The following is a 20,271-nucleotide window of genomic DNA, read 5'->3' as shown; positions in this document are numbered from 1 at the left end:
CTGGTCTGAGATTTGGAGTCAGTCGTTTAATGTCTCTGGGTCCATTTTTTCATTTACTTGAAAATTTTTATACCTAAACATTGTTGTCCTGTGACTCCATCTCTGCTCTGTATAAAGAAATGAATACTGAGGAAAGTACTATGTAGAAATCTTGGATTGTAAAACAACTCTTGGTTTATATATGTGAGAAATGATTTATTATAATGTAAGGGCATTTCTACAATATTCAAAGTCTCTTGGTTTATGTGTTTTAAATTCTTTAATTTCTAATAGAAAATTTAGTAATTCGTGATGGATAGGGACCTTTTTGTACATTTTCTAGCTTTCATGGGGTCTTATCATACAGAGCCTGAAAAGATCATTTGAAGTTTTGCTCAACTATTCGCAGTATGGTTACCTCTGGAGTTTAGAGTCAACATTAACTTTGGTCTTTCTCTGGAATTGTTCTGAATGTTCTGCTTTTTGTGTTCATTATTTAATGTTTAGAGATGGTGTCTTAGCCTGCCTTTTTAGAACCTCAGTGTATGGAGTACTTGAGGCCATGATTGTCATATGGACTTGTATCTTTTATTGTGAAAAGTTACGAACAACTACATCTTGTTAAACTATTTTATAAGGAATGGCATTCTGTGTATCAGGATATGTGATTAAAAAAAGAGATAGTAGTTTCGATCTAGTGGTAAATTCTCTTAAGGCCTTTTCAGAATAGTATTTACTAGACCTGGGATTTGAATAAGATTAAAGTAATAAAAAAGTGTTTTTTTTTTTTTTTACAGAATTCCTTTTAAGCACTTCAGAAAAGGTTAGAATAATGTCTCTGTTGGAGTCGTCTGCTTAAGAATCCTCTATGATTGAGGGTTGAACTGATATTTTACTGCTAGGGTAACTGAAAGAACTATTTTGGTTATCTACATTCCTTACTCTTTCACATTCATACCCATTGAACATAGCTTGGAGGGAGTGTGGGGTTTTTTTTTGGGTTTTTTTTGGGTTTTGGTTTTTTTTTTTTTTCATTAATCACTTCATTGAGGTGTGACTGACATGGAAAAAAACATACATATTTAACGAATGCAAGTTGGAAGAGAGTGTGAAGCCATCACCATGATCTATGCAATAAACATATTTATCACCTCCAAAAGTTTCTTCGTAACCTCTTGAGAGAGGATTCCACTCAGTAATTTTTGTCCATCCAAGTCAGAAATAGGTATGAAGCTGATGAATAACTGTTGCCATGTTTCCCAGGTTGTAAGCGCAGTACATGGTGTGTAATAACAGCTCCTTAGTCATAGATTAGCAGGAAATCATTTCATCAGCAAGTATGAATGTTTGTTATATGCCATGTATTACTTCAGTGGCTGAGGGATTCCTCAGTGAAAAAAATCGCTGCCTTCATGGAGCTGACATTGAATGGGAGGAGGGAGGCAGGAAAAGAAATAAGGAAAAAAAAATGAGGACTGTGGGGTTGGAATTTGGGGGTGACTAGTAAGAGGAGACTGCTATTTTAAATGGAGTGTGAAGTTAAAGCTTCATTTTATGGTGATGGTTGAACAAGAATTTTGAGGTTGATAAAGTGAATGAGCCATGGGGATACCTGAGGAAGAACATTTGAGAGTAGAGTAGCAAATACAAACACCTTGAAGCAAAAATCTGTTTGACATATTCCAAAGAATGGCAAAGTGAGTCTGCTGTGGCTAGAGCAGGGAGCAAGGAGGAAGAATAGATGAAGTCAGATTATCAGATCCAAATAATGTTTTGTAGTTTGTATAAGGACTTTGACTTTAACTTCAAGAGAGATGAAAAGTCACTTCAGGGTTGTGAGCAGAAGAGTGACATGATTTATGTTTTTAGAAGGTCACTGGTTGCTCTTTGATAGTGGGTCAGGAGCAGACCAGTTAGGGAACTTTTGGAATACCTTCAGAGACTATGGTGTTTTGGACAAGGCTAGTAGTAGTGGAAAGGGTGAGTAGGAGTTAGATTCTAGGTACATTTTGGAGGTAGAGACAAAAGAATTTCCTATTGGGTTTGAATCAAGTTGAGGGATTACAAGCTTTTTTTGGCCTTAGCAACTGGAAGGATGGAGTGGACATTCGCTTGTTCAGAGAAGACTGCTGGGAAAGCAGAATTAAGGGCAAGGATTAGGATTTCTGTTCTGGACCTGGTAAGTTTGAGATACCTAGTAGATATTCAGTTAAAAACATGGCTGAGTATAGGACTCTGGTATCAAGGGGAGAGGGCCAAACACAGTATATAAATATTGATGTTAACTTAAGCCATGAGCATAGATGAAATGAGCTTCACCTGAAAACTGAGTTGTGACTACACAGAGAAGTTCAGGTTTGGAGGCTGCTGGGAGGGAAAGAACTAGTAAGCAGACTGACAAATAGAAACTAGAGGAATGGGAAGAAAAACAAGATTGTAGTGCTTGGAAGGCAAGTGAGGAGTAGGAGTGAACAGCTCTTTCAGTTGCTGCCAGATAGGTCAAGAATGATGAGAACTAAGACTCTGACCATTTAGATTTTGCAGGATGGAAGTCACTGGTGACCTCCTTGGGTAATTTCATTGAAACCGTAGAGATGAAAGACTTATTGGAATAGATTCAAGATATAATGAGAAAAATGAGACTTGGAGACGGTGAATGTAGAAATGTCTCATGTCTTGTGATTTTGTAAATGGAAAAGACAAGTTTGGATGGTACTGGAGAAATGGTGGGTTTGTGAGGATTTGTTTTTAAGATGGGAAATTGATGATTTTGAATGGATATAGAAATTGTCTAGCAGAGAGGAAAGAATCTGATGATGCTGAGAAGGGAGATTGATAAAGGGAGGTCCTTGAAAAGATGAGTTGGGATGGAACTAAACTTCATTCTGTATAGGTATCACTTGGAGTCACAATGCAGATTATAGTTCCGTAGGCATGGGGTGGAGCCTGAAATTCTGCATTTCTAGTAAGTCCTCGATGATGCCTATGTTTATGGTCCCTGTTTATAATTTGAGTATAAGAACTTGGTACTTTGAGCTCAAGAACAGTAGAGTAGTATATTGATACATAATCATACGGATTGCTGGATATGGTTGGGGTTTGTACAGTATGTCTTCAGGTTGTTTCTGTTTTCTCAATGGAACAGGAAGCAAGTCATTATCTGAGAGTGAGTTTGGAGGAAATGGTGTAAAATCATCTAGGAAGGTAGTCAGTAGTCTAGAATGTAGGATTATGGGGTTGCACCCAGGGCCTACTTGGTGGTTAGTGATTATGAATTTAAACTGAGACATGTTGAATATTGGTGTATATATGTTATTCATTTACTTTCATTTACACATGGTGCATGTGAAGAGTAGGTGGGTAGATGGGGTTTAGAATAGCAAGTATTTTGGTCTGGAGAGGGGAAGTGATTCATAGGTATATGCAAGGTAGCTACATATAATGGACTTGGAATCTAAACTGGGAAAGGAAGAAAATAAGGTTAAACAGAAAATGTGTGTGGGAGGATTGTTTGTTTTGTTTTTAACTGCAGGTCTTCTTCCAATCTTTAATTTGCTAAGGAGCTCTGTAAATCTTCAGGAGAAGATAGTGTTCATGTCCTCAATTTTTTTTTTTTTTCCTAAGATTTATTTGTTTTAGAAAGAGTGCATGCAGGGAGGACTGGGGGGTGGGCAGAGGGAGCAGGAGAGAGAAACTTAAGACTGCGCTGAGTGTGGAGCCCATCGTGGGGCTCTATCTCACTATCCTGAGATCAGGACCAACCAGGAGTCTGAGGCTTAACGAAGTGAGACACCCAGGCACCCCCCCATATTATTTTTAAAATCATGGAACTCTTTCTGTCTCAGTAGCTCTCTGAGCTTGTGTTCTACTAAATAAACTTAAGGAAAAGTGTGCTTTACACTTTTGGCTAAATAAAGCAAGTATTAACATCAGGGATTATGATTTCATTTAAATTGGAGGGGTTTAATGCATATAAGAAAGGAGGGCGGTCTTAAAGGATTTTTAAAAAATTGCTGTGTCATCTCTAAAAACTTCTTAAATGTACCCCTTTATTTATTGTTAAAACAATAAGTCTTATAAGTCATACAGTTTTATAATCTTAGGCATATAATAACATAATTACTATATGGACAAATACAGATTTTCAACCATTGGTGTTTCTTTTTGTCTCTTTTTCTCTCTTGGATATTACAGATGACCATGGATGAAAAATATGTAAACAGCATTTGGGACCTTCTGAAAAATGCAATTCAAGAAATCCAGCGTAAGAATAACAGTGGTCTTAGTTTTGAGGAGCTCTATAGAAATGCTTATACAATGGTTTTGCATAAACATGGAGAAAAACTCTACACTGGACTAAGAGAAGTTGTTACCGAACATCTCATAAATAAGGTATCCAACTTTAAAGGACTATTGCTAATTATACGGAATCTAGAAAATCCTTTATATACTATATTATACTTTGACTAGAAATACTAGTTTTAAGGGCTCCAGGAAGCCTATAGAAATAGTAATCAATTAATAGTTGTATTATAATGTAGTATAAAACCTCACTCAAAACTTATGATCAGCTAAATCACAATTTTTGATAATTGAGGGAAGGTGAAGTTTGTGATTTACAATAAATACATTCTCTGTAATCATAATTAAGGAAACAGACTTTCATTAGTTTACGAATGCTTGTTTATTAATGTATGAATTAGAGCTCATTATTTTTTCCTTAGAATGCTTAACCAGTCAGTCCATTTTATCTTTCTCTACTTTCTCTGTGTAATAAAACAACATTGTTTAAAAAAATACTGTCTAAGACTTTATACCAGTTGAAATTGACATTATTTTAGCTGAGTTTTATACTAAATGTGAATTGTTTTTTAAAGTTAAAGTAGTGTTGGGCTATTAAAATTATAAATACTTCTTTGGTGCTAAAAAGATGTTTTTACTTTTTAAAATATTTATGTAGAACAAATTCTTCTATTGCAAGTATGTCTTGCTTTAAGATTGTCAGATAAAATTACCACAGGTAAATAAAAACTTCTCAAAGTTTTTGTGTGGTATTAGGGTTCGTTTTTTAAAAATTTATTTGGAAAAAAGAAATGGAAAAGTTGTACCAAATAGTACAATGATCTCTTGTATTGTAGATTCACCAGTTAACATTTTGCCACATTTTTGCTAATCTTTCTATTGATACTTGTTATTATTACTATTATTGATATTATTGCTGAAGAATCAGAATAAGTTTTAAATTCATTTACCCTCAAATGCTTTGGGATGTTTCTCCTAAGAACAAGGAAATTATCTCACTTAACTGAAGACTAATGTTTGAAATCAGGCAGTTTAACATTAATTTAATACTGTTAACTAATATAGTCCATATTCAGATTCATCAGTTGTCCTGTGTAGCAGTGATGTCCTTTATAGCAGTTTGTTTTCTGATCCAGGATCCAATCCAGGATCACACACTCAGTTCCAGAGCTTCTTGTCTCTTCAGCACATTGACATTTTTCAAGAGTATAGGCCAGTTGTTTTGTAGATTGTCCCTCGGTTTTTGGTTTGTCTGATTGTTTCCTGATGACTAGTTTCAGGTTATGCATTTTTGGCAGGAATAATACATAAGTGATGTTGTGTCCTCAGTGCATCACATCAGGAGGCACATGATGTCAGTTTATCCCATTATTGGTGATGTTAACTTTGATCACTTGGTGTCCGCCAGATTTCTCCACTGTGAAGGTACCTTTTTTCCCTTTGTAATTCATAAGTAATTTGTTCAGCTATATTTTGAGACTGTATAAATATCCTTTTCCCCAAGAAGCTTTCATGTGATGGTTCTAGCACCCATTGATGATTCTTGCATGAATCATTATTACTGTGGTGGTTACAGAATAGTTACTTTCTATTTCTATTATTCCTTCCATAATTTCTTTCTCTTACATGGGATTACATGAGGAGGTACCTAGTATCTCATGAAGCAAGGTGATTGTGTTCTTCATGCAACCAACAGTTTCTTTAGTGCCTACTGTGCACAGCTTTCTAGGAATATACAGTGGGTACAAAGAGATAGGATATCCCTTATTTGTACTGTGATGTGAGAGATGATGCAGACATTTAGATAACAGTATGAGGCATTATATAATTAAGTGGCAAAGGAATTCAATAGGCAATAAATGGCTTAGAAATTCAAATGAGGGAGAAATTATCCGGGGCTGTAGGATTAAATGGGAAAGTATCAAATTGAACCAAGCCATGAGACATTTGGGATATAAGTGAATAATGTGGAAGGCTTTCCAGGATGGCAGATGTCATGTGATTATACAGAAATAAATTGGATACGCTTAGGTGGTAAATAGAGTTTGATTGAGGTAAATAAGAATTTATGGGGATTAGTGCATTCTAATATAAAGGTGGTTTGGGAAGAGATTGGAGGAAAAACTTGAATGCCAAGCTAAGGAATTTGGGCTTAACAGTGGAGGTTTATTGGAGGTTTTAAAGTGGAAGATAATGTGACAAAATATTTTAAGGAGATTAAGATGAAAATGATATAAATGTAGAATTGGGTGTTTGCTGGATGTTTGCTGGAAATTTTGAGTAAAGTGATAGGCTAGACATGAATGGATAGAGGATGTGACAGATACTGTTTTAGATAAGATTGGAGATTTTTATAGTTGGAAGATACCTTAGAAACTATTTTATATGAGGGAAATTGAGTGTGAGATCATCATAAAATGCTCAGCTAGAAATATCCTTTGTTTAGAGATAGATTTTGAGCTTGAGCAGAAACTTAAACTGAAGATGAAGATTGGCTGTTGGTAGCATGTACTCCGAGGAAGAAGTATTGGAGTTCAGAGAAAAAAATCCTAAAGCCAGAGGACGAATTTTCAAAAGCAAGTTATGGTATGTAGGTGTGGGAAATGAAGACGACTAAATTAAGAAACTTGGCATCAAAAGAAAGAAATGTAGAGTGCAAGAGTTTTGCTTAAAGCTCTTGAAGGGGAGATGATTAAAGCAACTGAGTTCTTGGTTATGGAGAGAGTACGGATTTGAGAACAGAGAAGCAAAGGTAGAATAGAGGCATGCTCTCATTTAGCAGCGGTCCCATAGTGAATGATGGTAGTGGTCATAACTTACTCTTATGTAGCATTTGTATGTGCTAGGTTCAGTTCCAGTGCTTTTACCTGTGTTAGTGGTCACAACTTAATGAGCAAGATATGACTATTCTTTCTGTAAGTGGAGAAATCAAGGCACAGAGAATTAGTGATTTGTTGAGATGCACGTAGTAAGCGGCCTAGCTGTAACAATATTCAGGCAGTGTGGTTTCAGGCTAAGTCCTTGACTCCTCTGTAGATCTACTCCTGAGGCATAATGAATGGATCAAGATGGAATAAACTCAATGAAATTGAGGGTGTAGGAGAGGCTTCGAGTAAATTGGCTCAGTGTCTGTAAAGCTGTAGTCCTTTAATTCTAGTTCTTGGTTTATTTATAATTAAAACGAAGGAGCTAGTAGTAATATCTCCTGAGATTCTTTAGTTCTGAAACTATTACAGATCTAGTAATTAAGCCATGCATCTTCTGAAGATGAGATGAAGAGACTTGGAGTAGCCCTTCTTGGGAATATACTAAGGAATTGGCAAGTGAGGAAAAAGATAGCCCAGTAGGAGTTGGCCTAAATATGTGATTTGTCTTTTTTGTTTGTTTTGAAGAATTTGCTTTGCAGCTTGGGCATAGATGCAGAAAAAACATCTGTAGTTACATGCTGTATTGAGAATTGGCTTACCCAAAAAGTGAGGAGAGGAGGGGAGACCAGAGTGGGAAGTCAGTGTTTAAGTGATTTTTTTGGACTCCGAAATATGGTTAGGTAGAAATTGAAGTCATGTGACCAATAATTCTATAACTGTAAAAGCTTCGGCATACTTGTGAGTTGCTTAAAGTGATCCCATATCTCAGGTTAGCTGTTGTTATTTCAAAATATAGGCAGTTCCCTATAATATGTTCCAGAGAACATGTATTCAAGTTAATTGTGCTAAGGAAATTGTATACACTAAATTCTTTTTATTTCTGTTGCATAGGCATTAGTCATACATCACCAGCATCTGAAAATGTTTTTTAATTTTTTGTTCCTTTCACAAATCATTTGACCAGTTTAATCAGTTTCTGGCCAGGAAATATACCAATACCAGTGTATCTAATGATTAATTTTATCATTTCAGTTGAATTAAATCTTTTAACCTCTGCTAGTATCTGCTTTCATTTTTGTGTTCTCCATAGATCTTATTTCATTCTTAGTCTTAGGAAAATGTTTAATAACCATACAGATACAGTACTACTATATGAAGGGGACATGGCCCAAAGAAATTTGTTAACTGACAGGCAGAGCCATTATATAATAGCCTAAATGTGCTCTGATGTAGGAAGTCTCTGTCTTTTCTACCAAATGTGCAGAAGTACAGTTTGCATAAAAATTGATATTACCTGTTTATGCAGTACACTTTCTGACTAGAAGGTGAGAAATTGGTTCAGGTTCAGGGTTCTGTGGTATGAAAGTAGCCGTGTTCAGTCTCCCAGAATGTATTCCTTTTTGTGGTTCTGAAAACCTTAATGTGTGGTCTAGTCAGGTGGGGTCTTTTGTTTGTTTGTTTGTTTTTTTCTTTGTTCACTATGCTTTTAGCACTCTGCTGAACCACGTAAGCAATAATACTTTTTTTTTTTTTTAAAGCAAAGTTACTTTCTACTGAAGTGAACGTTTTAGTGTCGTGGTATATAGGCAGCCAGGACCTATTTTTTCATGTTGAAAGATTCAAATGAAATAACAATTTTTACTCAGAGTTTGTTGCTAGTACCCTGGTTGCGAGATGAGAACGGTAAATATCTGAGCAGCGTCTTAGATAAAGCAGCGCAGCACAAGCTATCAGGGTGGATGAATGGAGGAACTTCTGTGAGATTAATGCAGCTGACGGTTGGCTTTCCAAGTAAGTTCACAAAATTGAAGCAGGCATAGAAAAGCTAAATGCTTTTCTTTTAACTTGGTCGTATCTTCTTCCGGTCTCTAGAAGAATGTTCCCTTTGAGGAAACTGAGACCCAGAGGAATTCAATGAGTTTCTCTAAACCACAAAGCAAAACTTGGAGTATTATATGGCCTTTGTGCCTCTCCATAAGGAAAAAAAAAAACTCATTTTGGTAAATATGAAAACATTTCAGAATTGACAGGGTTATCTTTGACATTTGTTTCTAAATAACTTTAAAAGCATGGTTTTACTGGAGAAGAAGATCTTTCCAGTTTTAAGGATTTTTAAATTATAGATCATTTTGTCAAAGCCTCAAAAGTACCCAATGAAGACTTCTTATTACATAATTCAACATCCAGAAGTATGTTATTTGCCAGCCTCTGACTTAGGTATAAAAAATATGTTGGAATGCATTTGATCCCTGCAGTCATAGAACAGTTAAACAAGTAAACAAATGTTTAGTTATAAAACATGGTGAAGAAAACAGGAGACAGTGATAGAGGAAAACTATATATCCAAGAAATGACTCTTTGAGTAAGAGGGGACTTGAAGAGTGAGAAGGTGCTCATGAGAATAGTGTTCCAGGCAAAGGGGATGGCTGTAGAATGTTTTTTCTTTGCAGGACCAGATAGTCAGTATTTTTAGTTTCCTGAGCCATAGATTCTGTTGGTAGTTCCTCAACACTCTCCTCTTTTAGCACCAGAGGAGCAATAGACTATATGTAATGAATGACTATGGCGGTTTTCCAGTACAACTTTATTTTAAAAAGACAGCAGACCATCCTTTGCCAATTCCTGGAATAGAGAAATTGAAAACAAAGCCTGTTGTGAATGGGGAATTAAGTATTGGCAGTGGGGAAAAATGGGACCAAGATGAGGTTTGGAAAGAGAGGCATTGAAGCCCTGGTATAAGGGCTTCATACTTAATTACATGTACATTAGGAAGCCATTCAAGAATTTTAAACAAGAGGGCGCCTGGGTGTCTCTCTGTGTTAAAGCCACTGCCTTCGGCTCAGGTCATGATCCCAGGGTCCTGGGGTCGAGCCCCACATCAGGCTCCCTGCTCCGTGGGGAGCCTGCTTCCTCCTCTCTCTCTGCCTGCCTCTCTGCCTACTTGTGATCTCTACCTGTCAAATAAATAAATAAAATCTTTAAAAAAAAAAAGAATTTTAAACAAGACAGTGACATGATCTGTTACAGATTTTTTAAATATTACTCGGGTGGTTGTGTGATGCATAAATTAGAGCGCCCAAGAGTTGAAGTGAGGAGAGTAGGAAGGAATAATCCAGTAATTCAGGTGAGTGAGCAATAATGGTGATTTATACCAGTGTAGTGACAGTGGGGATAGAAGATTACAGATTCAGGATACTTTGAATGTAGAAAGATTGTTACTTCTTAATAGGTTGGTTGTAGGAAATGAGGAAGAGGAAAGAATTCAAGAGGACTAGGTTTGGTTCTTGGGCAACAGGGTGTTTTCCATTTTTTTAATATAGGGATGGGGTAGAGAAAGGGAACTCCCTTGAACAGGTTAATTTTAAGCTGCCAGTGAAATTGAATATGCAAATCTAGTTCTCTGAGAAATTTGAAGTGGAAATATAAATTTGGGAATCGTGAGTATATAGATGAAGTCACACAGAAAAGAGAAACGAGGAATTTAATCCTGAGGAATTAAAACATTTTAGGTATATTTAAGGATTGCAATGGAAACTGAAAAATGACCAGATTGAGCTCTAACTTTAAGTTATAAAATGATGTCAACATTTATTTAGCAGAGTTGTGGTTTTTTGGTTTTTTTTTTTTTTAAGATTTTATTTATTTGACAGAGATCACAGGCAAAGAGAGAGGAAGAAGCAGGCTCCCCGCTGAGCAGGGAGCCCGATGTGGGGCTCGATCCCAGGACCCTGGGATCATGACCCGAGCCGAAGGCAGAGGCTTAACCCGCTGAGCCACCCAGGCGCCCCAGAGTTGTGGGTTTTATAACCATTTTGACTCTGTGTGTTTGTGTGTGTGTTTAATGGCTAAAGACCATTTTAAAATTAAACATAGTGCTAATCAGTTCTGTTACTTGTGGGTAGGGTTAGGTAAGGGTGGAGCCATCTCCCACCCTTTGGCTTTATTGAGGTGTAACTGACAAAATTGTAAGATATTTAAGGGTCTTGTTCATTTTTTTGGAGTCATCTTTTAAAAGATTGCTGTCTGGGATTTAAACTTGACGGAAAGTGTTTAAGCTCATAGTGAGGTAACTGAAGATTTGCTTTTGTTTCTTGTATCCACTGTTGAACACTTCATGTTTAATAATATGAAGTAATTTTAGAAGTATCTGTAGTGGAAAAAGTACTGGGTAGAAAGTAGGGAGGACTGGGCTTTAGGCCTAATTCTGCTACTAACAGTCATGAACAAATTACTAGACTTCCCTGGACTTCAAATTACTAATTTATAATTGGGATTGATTTTGTTATCCTAAATGGGCTTTAAAGTTATGTAATGATTATGTATTCTGAAAATTTTATTTTTTTAAGACTTAGGAATATTAATAGTTTTAAAGTTTACTGTTGTCCTTTTCTGTGCCATAAAACGTATTTAGCATAAAAACATTTCCATTTTTAATTGTTTCTTGAAATCAGGGGAGAGAAACTTCCTTTGGTTTTAATATGGAAAGAACTTTATTCCAATTTTGTGATGCTTAATAGGTTTCTTAGATTCGCCTTATGCTTAATTTTCTTTTCTTACCCAAATTATTTCTCTTTAGTAATTGAATAATACTATGGTAGCCTCATAAATGAGCTAATTTTTGTACTTTGAAAGTTTGAACAAAAACGATGTTGACTTTAGCTCTACTAGAAACAGCTTCTTCCTAATAAAAAGAACATTGATTTCAGTGATTTTTTAAAAGTATTTCTTTTATATGTAAGTGTGTTATATGTAAGTGATGAATTACGTTATTTGTAAGTGTGATATGTAAGTGCTGACTCACTAAATTCTACTCCTGAAACTAATACTACACTATACATATTAACTAACTGGACTTTAAATAAAAACTTGAAAGATTAAAAAAAAAAAAATCCATCCCATAGATACGTTTAAATATGCGTATAAAAAGTATTTATACTGATATTTACTGTAGTATTGTTTAAATGCTAAAAAAGGCTGAAAACTATATAAATGTTCAAATAAGTGGATTTATATCCACACAATGAAAAAAAATGAAGTCTTTATATCCATATATCCTGTTCTTCAAATATTCTCTTACTTTGGATGGAAGGCAGAATAAGGGAGCTTGATCCTGCTGACTTTTTTCATTCATTTAGAAAACTCCCTATTGAGGACCTCTTACGTACCAAGCACTGGTCTAATAATAATCATTTGCATTATATGAAAAGTCCCTGCCTTTGGGGAACTTAAGCACTTGAATCTGTGCCTAGTCATCTGATCAGTTCTAAGCACTTTGTTTGACAGGTAGAGAAATTGAAGCTTAGAAGAATAGTTTGAATTTTTAAATGGCTTTCTTGTTTGGGGTTTTTTGTTTGTGTGGTAAACTGAAAAATCTTTTATAACACCCTATTATTTATTTTTTGTATATAGGGTTTCATTTGCTAAAAATGATGTCTCTATATAAACTTTTCTTCAGTATATTGATTTTTCTCCCGATTTTTGAAAGGAGAAAGAGAAGAGCCAGAATTTTAAATGTTATGTTTATTCACCAGTAAATTAAAGTGTTTCTGTGAGGGTACTAATTGCATGTGGAAATGAAGTTGGTATTCTTGGTAAGCTTTGGACTGTTTTGTTAAGCCAATTACTTAATAGACTTAGCATTTATAATAAAGCTTTTTTAGTTCTTTTTCTTTCTAGGCAAATGTGAATGAGTGTACTTTAATGGCATTTAAGTACAAAATATATTATAAGAATAATAATTGCAGTGAATTATAAAAGGACATTGATAGAAACACTCAGGAATAAGATTTTTGTTAGCAAAGACAGATTCATTTCAGAAGCCCACAGATAGTCTCTTGTGTTTCATCTACCAAAAAATAATTAAGACACTATCCCTGTCAGCAAGAATCTTCCAGTTTTAGTGAGGTAATCAGATTTGAAGAAGAATTATTTTGCTTGAGGAATTCAGGGCAAAGTAGAAAGAGGAGGTCACTTTTGATGCGCCTTAAAGAATTATTAAAGGTTCATCATATGAACAGAGGGAAAAGATAGTCAGAAAAATGGCATAAATAAAAAAGGCAGGTAAGCATGAGCATAGTCAGGTAAGATCAGTGTAGATGGACTATAAAAGGCTTCAGATACATTTTTGGGGAATGAGAGTGGTAAAGTAGGCTGGATTAGGTTTTAGAAAGACATTATAGGGAATTTGGGTTTTATCCTGTGGGTGGTGGGAGCCATTGGTTTTTTGTTTTCCAGAAGAGACTGACACATCAAGATGGAGTGAAAGATTTAGTAGACATACCATCTTAAGTGCTTCATTGCTACATATCTTTTGTTCTCCTGCCATCTTGTCCTTATTTTCTAACTTTTTAAGTTGTTGAAAGAAACAACTATTACAATGAATATTGAAGTAGCTTAGGGTGATGACAGGAGGAAAGCTGTGTCTGAGCTAGGGGTACAAACCCTTAAGAATATGATTTGGAAGAGTGAATGGAATATGATTAGAGGAATCCCCAAAGAGAAAGAGATTTGGGGGGATAATGAAGGGAATAGAGATTATTAGAGATTCAGGAAGATGGCAACCACGGGATGGGAGGAGCCTAAGAAATTGGGTAGCTTCTTTGAAAGAATTGGAAGAGAAATGATGTTGGGGAGAGCCAAGGTTAAGGTGTTACTTAATTTGGTAAATTCACCCATGTGTTAAATATTCGCTATTCCCAGTTAAATTGTTGTGTAGACTAAGCACTGTGAGGGCAGATACCCCTTTCTGTCTTGCTTTCTGTTATATTTTCTAGTGGTGTTCTCTTAATGTTTATCAAAAGAGCAAGTGACCAACCTAGGACCTGTCTTATTCTTGGTTTTGCCTCCTGCTCCTTCATATAGTTGGCGCTCAATAATTGTCTATGGAAACGAATCCCTGAAAATACTAGCAGTCAAATGCAAACCATGCATTATGTTCATCAGCTGCCAAATTCCGTTTTGTCTTTCAGATGTGCTTCTACCTACCCAGTTAACTGCTGAATCCAAACCCTGTTCAAGTAGAGTATGTTTCACCATTTAAAAGCACAGTGAAAATTTTGGGATCTTTATCTCTCATTTTTTGAGATGAGTTTGTCTGTCTGGTGGGAGCCAGATTGTGTGATCCTGTGGAATGAGGGGGGGTTTTCTTTCCCCATTTACTGAAGAGAACAAAAGGACTTAATTACCATATTGCCATGCTTTGTGTATGTTTTACTACTTATTCTGTCAGTATCTTTGTCCAGAGTTTAATTATGGTACTAGTGCTATAAGGGTTTTTAATGTATATCTTTTGTCTTAACCACTGTGAATGTAATACTTTACAAGTGATAGATTATTCATGTCCTTCTGTGGTATACTACTTTCTTTCAGTTTTCGTTTCCAGCCAGTAGGTAAAAAGCTCTACTGGTTTTCATGGCACTGCTTCGTACTCATAGAGAAATCCTGATTTTTCTCTCTTTTTTTATATTAACTGAGGACATATTTTTTAAAATGATGCCAAATTTAGATGATTTCTTATTTGCTTTAACATGTAGCAAATACTCTTTATGTATGGAATTATAAAAATACATTGTCCTAATTTACCACTGTGTGCCCCTGCTTTGAGCCTCATGATTCTCTACTGCTATTCATTGTATTCTACTTTGTATTAAGGTCATATGAATGCTAGTATTAGGCTCCTCTATCCCCCATAGTGGCTAGCACCCTGCTTTGCTTGTTGGAAGGAATCATTATATATCTGAATTGACAGTTTGAAGAAAGATTTTTATGTATTCTTTTGAATTAAGAGCTTCGTTTTGGACACTTAGAAAGTGAGCGGGGAAATTCTGCCACTAGGAATGAATTTTAAGTTGAAATTACAGGTAGTGTGCTCTTTATAAAATGCTTAAACATACATTACTAAGTATTATATATATGTTAGTAAATTACTTACAGAAGGATGTTCTGACAGCAGTCAAGGAACAAGTTTACCCTGTAGTAGCTATCTTACTGTTTTGTCCATGATACTGGTATGATTCCTCTGATCGAGACTGCCACCTTTTTTTCTGAATGATAGTGAAAATAGTGAGAAACAATACTATCAGACTAGAAAGTATCAGGAAGGCATTGAATTTTATATCATTGAGGAATCTTTTGTCGTTAGTAAATTCTTGGAAAGTTTAAGATACCAACAAATTTAAGATTAATGCTTGTAAGCTTAGTATAAGTTTGCTTTTGAAATACAAAAATCTTAAGGTTGTTATATATTGTGAGAGAGAGCAGTATCTATTCAAACTTACCTTGAGTATACAGATATTAGATATTAGCTGCTTTACAAACTCCTCTGCTTATGAAGTAAAAGGATTCCTTCCAGTTAACAGAGAAATTTGTTTTTTAGAAGAAAGGAAAGCAAGAATCAAGTAGAAATTGAGCGTTTAGGAAGTACTGTATAACATATGTCACCATATTTATGTATATGTGTTTTGTGTCACCTGTTTTTCAAAATCTAAAGCACTTGGGAATGCAGATCCTGATTCAGTAGAACTGACTTAGGACCCAAGATTTTGAGTTTCTAACAAGTTCCAAGGTGATGATAATGATCATGATGACGGTCTTGAACCTTATTCTATATAAGGACCACACTTACAGAGTAGCAAGATCAAATATTTATGTGATACTGTTATAAATAAGTAATACCAATAACATTATGGTTATAACAAATGCTTATAGGACATTTACTGTGGGCTGGGCCCTGTTGTAAGCATTATTTATATATTAACTCATTTTATCCACACAACACCTCCTTGAACTAGGTGTTGTTATTATTCCTCTTTTGTAAAAACTTGATACACAAAGAAGTAACTGGTGGTTATGTATCTATTAAGTGTTGGATCTGTGATTTGCATCAGACAGGCAAACTTTTCAGCAACTGCGGTCCTGTGCTGCCACTATTCCCTATATAGGACTGTTAACATAAAAATAGCAAAGTATTATACTATTTCTTTTTAATCTTTTAAATTAAGAGTTCTCAGGAGAAAGCGAAGAGCTATGGAGCTTTTTAAAACCTATGTGTGTCAGATTAGGAGAGGTGTCTTCTACACTTCGTGGAGATGAACTTCTGTAGGTAGCCACTTTTATTGACAGGTGTATGTCATCACTGATGGAAGTTTTTGAGCTCTTCAAGAATAACTCTTTAATGATATTCCTTAGAAGAATAGGGTTTACATAACGTAAAATTTGTAAAGTGACAGGCCCCTGAAAAAATTCAGATGTAAGTGGAAACTTAAATGTTATTTTTGATCATGTAAATGTTGCATATTTATCTAAATAGTCAGATGAAATAATATTTGTTTCAGAATTTGGAGACCGGAAGGTACTTAGCAGACATCCTGTGGCTCTTAATTTTTTTTTCCCAAAAGAGTGGAAAATGCCACTTTTTAAATTCTACAGAACCAATATAAATCATATTTACTCAGGGAAAATGGAGCCTACCTTGCAGTAGTATTAAGACATCTTAGTGGAGCAGGAAATAAATGCCATTGTTCTAGTCAACCCCGTTAATAATATGGGTAGGAGGAACTACAGACCAGATAAGTTAACTAACTTATTCAAAGGCCTGGTTAGTAACTGCCCTGAAAGTTTTCCTCAAATACTAATTTGATTTTTTAACTTTGAGTGATGGTTAAAATACTTTAGATTTCTAGGAGATTATATGCCTTTAAAATTTTAGTTTCTCTGTGATATTTTGTAAATGTTTCTTGTGTAATTAGCATATGCTCCATGTTATTCATGACCCATTTTGTGTTTTTATTTATTTTTTTATCAATTTCTTTTTTTTTTTAAGATTTTATTTATTTATTTGACAGATCACAAGTAGGCAGAGAGAGGAGGAAGCAGGCTCCCTGCTAAGCAGAGAGCCTGATGTGGGGCTCAGTCCCAGGACCCTGGGATCATGACCTGAGCCAAACGAAAGCAGAGGCTTTAACCCACTGAGCCACCCAGGCGCCCCCACTTCGTGTTTTTAATACACAATGTGTATATCAATATTTCAATGCAGAATAATGCTAAATATAGTTTTCTGTACTTCAGAGATTTGTCTGTATTTGAATTAAAAATTGTCCTGAGTTTTGAGACTTTTTAAGAAGGAAGTCGTTAATTTTCAGTAGTCCATATCACATTAATTATATGGCTCATTTCTAGTTTCAGTGGACTTTAGAGCTAAAATTTTTATAATTAGTTTTAGCCAATGAATTTCTTTGTGTTACCTAAACATTTAATTAGGATTGGCTGGCTGGGATTTTGCCCAGGCATTGAAACTGAGAGGGTGAAAGAAAATTGTAATTAATGATTTAATTGTGTGTGTTGGCAGCAGGGGTGGGGGAAAAGACTGTGCAGATTATTAATGTCTTTGACTCTCCAATCAGCCAAGAACTCCTGGCCCAAGGTTAGCATCCTTGTCAATCCATGAAGATACTTAGATAAGAAAACTCAAGGGCAAAGACTGGGAGCTTATAGGTCTTGGCATGCTCATGCCTACTGGCCTCTCTTGTCATCCTCCTTTCCATCCTCCTCTTCCTTTTGCCAATAATTTGATTGAAGATGTGTTTCATGCAACTTGGACATTATCAGTGAACAGATTTTAATCACAGTGCTGAAAATTAAACATTTTCTTTTGACTTAGTAATTCCACTTTAATCTTGGCTGAGGATGTAATTAAAAGGACAGGAAAAGCTATGTTCACAGAAATGAAGAATGTAGTATGCCAGTTTGAATTATTCCAGAGTCATTCATAAGTTGACACCCCTGAAGTAATTAACAGTTCTTTGATTGGCATTCAGTTTGCCTTTTTTTTTTTTTTTCTTAAGATTTTATTCATTTATTAGTACAAGCTGGGAGGAGGGGCAAAGGGAGCTAGAGAAGCCGACTGACAGCCCCCGCCCCTGCTGCTGAGCAGCGAGAGCCCGTCTGTCTCTGGGCTTAATCCCTGCAACCTGGAATCATGACCTGAGCTGAAGGCAGTTGCTTACCAACTGAGCCGCCAGAGCACCCCTCAAGTTGCTTTTAAGAATAAACATTGTGACATCCTAGCTTATGTTTACAGTATAATAACGAAACGGCACAACTTGAGAATCATAGTTGTTGCAGATTTTAAAAAGTTGATATTAGCCGTTTATTTTCATATACATTTCTATGAATTTTAGCCCATGTGTATAGATTCATATAAATGCTGCCATAATTAGTACAGAACATTTCTTCACCCCAGAACACTCGCTGTTTTCCCTTTGTAGTCATATACTCCTCCTTCCCTGAGATTTGGCAACCACTGATCTATTCTGTGACTGTAGTTTTGTTTTCTCAAGAATGTCTTGTAAATGGAATAATACAGTCTGTAACCTTTAGAAACAAACGTTTTTCATTCAGCATAGTTATTTTGAGATTGCGCCAAGGTGTTGTATGTATCGGTAGTTTGTTCCTTTTTACTGCTGAGTGATATATTCTATTGTGTGAATGTACCACGGTTTACATATCCATTTACCTATTTATTTGTTCAATGAGTTTTGGATGGTATGTAGTTTTTTTGTGATTATGAAGAGAGCTACTGTGAACATTCATGTATAGGGTTTTTTTTTTTTATCTTATTTTTTATAAACATATATATTTTTATCCCCAGGGGTACAGGTCTGTGAATCGCCAGGTTTACACACTTCACAGCACTCACCATAGCACATACCCTCCCCAATGTCCATAACCCTACCCCCCGTCTCCCAACCCCCCTCCCCCCAGCAACCCTCAGTTTGTTTTGTGAGATTAAGAGTCACTTATGGTTTATCTCCCTCCCAATCCCATCTTGCTTCATTTACTTTTCTCCTGTCCCCTTAACTCCCCATGTTGCATCTCCTCTCCCTCATATCAGATCATATGATAGTTGTCTTTCTCCAATTGACTTATATTTCGCTAAGCATGATACCCTCTAGTTCCATCCATGTCGTCGCAAATGGCAAGATTTCATTTCTTTTGATGGCTGCATAGTATTCCATTGTGTATATATACCACATCTTCTTTATCCATTTGTCTGTTGATGGACATCTAGGTTCTTTCCATAGTTTGGCTATTGTAGACATTGCTGCTGTAAACATTCGGGTGCACGTGCCCCTTCAGATCACTACGTTTGTATCTTTAGGGTAAATACCCATCAGTGCAATTGCTGGGTCATAGGGTAGTTCTATTTTCAACATTTTGAGGAACCTCCATGCTGTTTTCCAGAGTGGTTGCACCAGCTTGCATTCCCACCAACAGTGTAGGAGGGTTCCCCTTTCTCCGTCATGTATAGGTTTTGTGTGTATGTAAGTTTTCATTTCTCTGGGATAAATACCTATGAGTGGGATTGCTAGGTCATACGCCAAACTGTTTCCTCTAGGGCTATACCATTTTGCATTCTCACTAGCAATGTATAAGAAGAGTTCGAGTTGTTTGGCATCTTTGTCAGCACTTGGTATTGTCAGTATATTTTATTTTAGCTATTATAATGGGTATCTTCTTTTTTAAATTTTCATTTCCTTAATGGCTAGTGTTGTACATGTTTTCATGTGTAAAATTGCCTTTATATAACCTCTTCAGTAAAGTGTCTTTTCAAGTCTTTTGCCCATTTCTTAATTGTTTGCTTTTCTTCACTGAGTTGTAAGAGTTTTTATATCTCTAGAGAGAGAGATTCTGGATACAGATTATTTGATATTTTCTCCCAGTCTGTAGCTTATTTATTGTTTTAACAGTGTCTGCAAAAGAGAAGTTTCTGATTTTGATGAGGTCCAGTTTATCATTTTTTCCTTTTATAGATAATGCTTTTGGTGTTAGGTTGGCAGTTGGTTAAAATCTCAGATGACTTTTTCTTTCTGTATTTTATTCTGATAGAACCTTTTTCTTTGAATTGTTATCATGCTTTGAAATGCTGTAACTAGGTATTTTTCTCCTAAAGCAGAGGGTAATAATGTTGAATGTTAATTGTTCTTTAAAAAATCAGGATTCAGAATTGTATCAATATTATTAAGTATACAAAACATACTTGTGTTGAAAAAAGAGAGATTGTCTTTTCTTGGTCTTCGGTCAGCCCCCGAATCTTTTTTGTTTTTTTTTAAATAGACTATTTTTT

The 20,271-nt window shown here is 35.6% G+C and overlaps 1 protein-coding gene across 2 annotated transcripts in view; it reads left to right on the top strand.

Annotated features, from left to right (window-relative positions):
• The window catches only part of CUL3 (cullin 3), a 94,846-nt gene that overhangs the window by 15,870 nt on the left and 58,705 nt on the right, over positions 1-20,271 (top strand). Inside the window, exon 2 of one of the 2 annotated variants that reach the window (XM_032857346.1) lies at positions 4,174-4,371. In XM_032857346.1, coding sequence (XP_032713237.1) covers positions 4,174-4,371 — 198 coding nt within the window. Of the gene's footprint in view, positions 1-4,173; positions 4,372-5,639; positions 5,707-20,271 lie in introns of those variants that run through there. The other variant, XM_032857347.1, reaches the window with a different exon arrangement.

This window comes from Lontra canadensis, unplaced genomic scaffold, assembly GCF_010015895.1.
Source record: "Lontra canadensis isolate GAN:19392208 unplaced genomic scaffold, GSC_riverotter_1.0 scaffold13, whole genome shotgun sequence".
Classification (NCBI taxonomy): Eukaryota; Metazoa; Chordata; class Mammalia; order Carnivora; family Mustelidae; genus Lontra; species Lontra canadensis.
The sequence above is the reverse complement of the archived record's forward strand: the minus strand, read 5'-3'. Positions and strand labels throughout refer to the sequence as shown.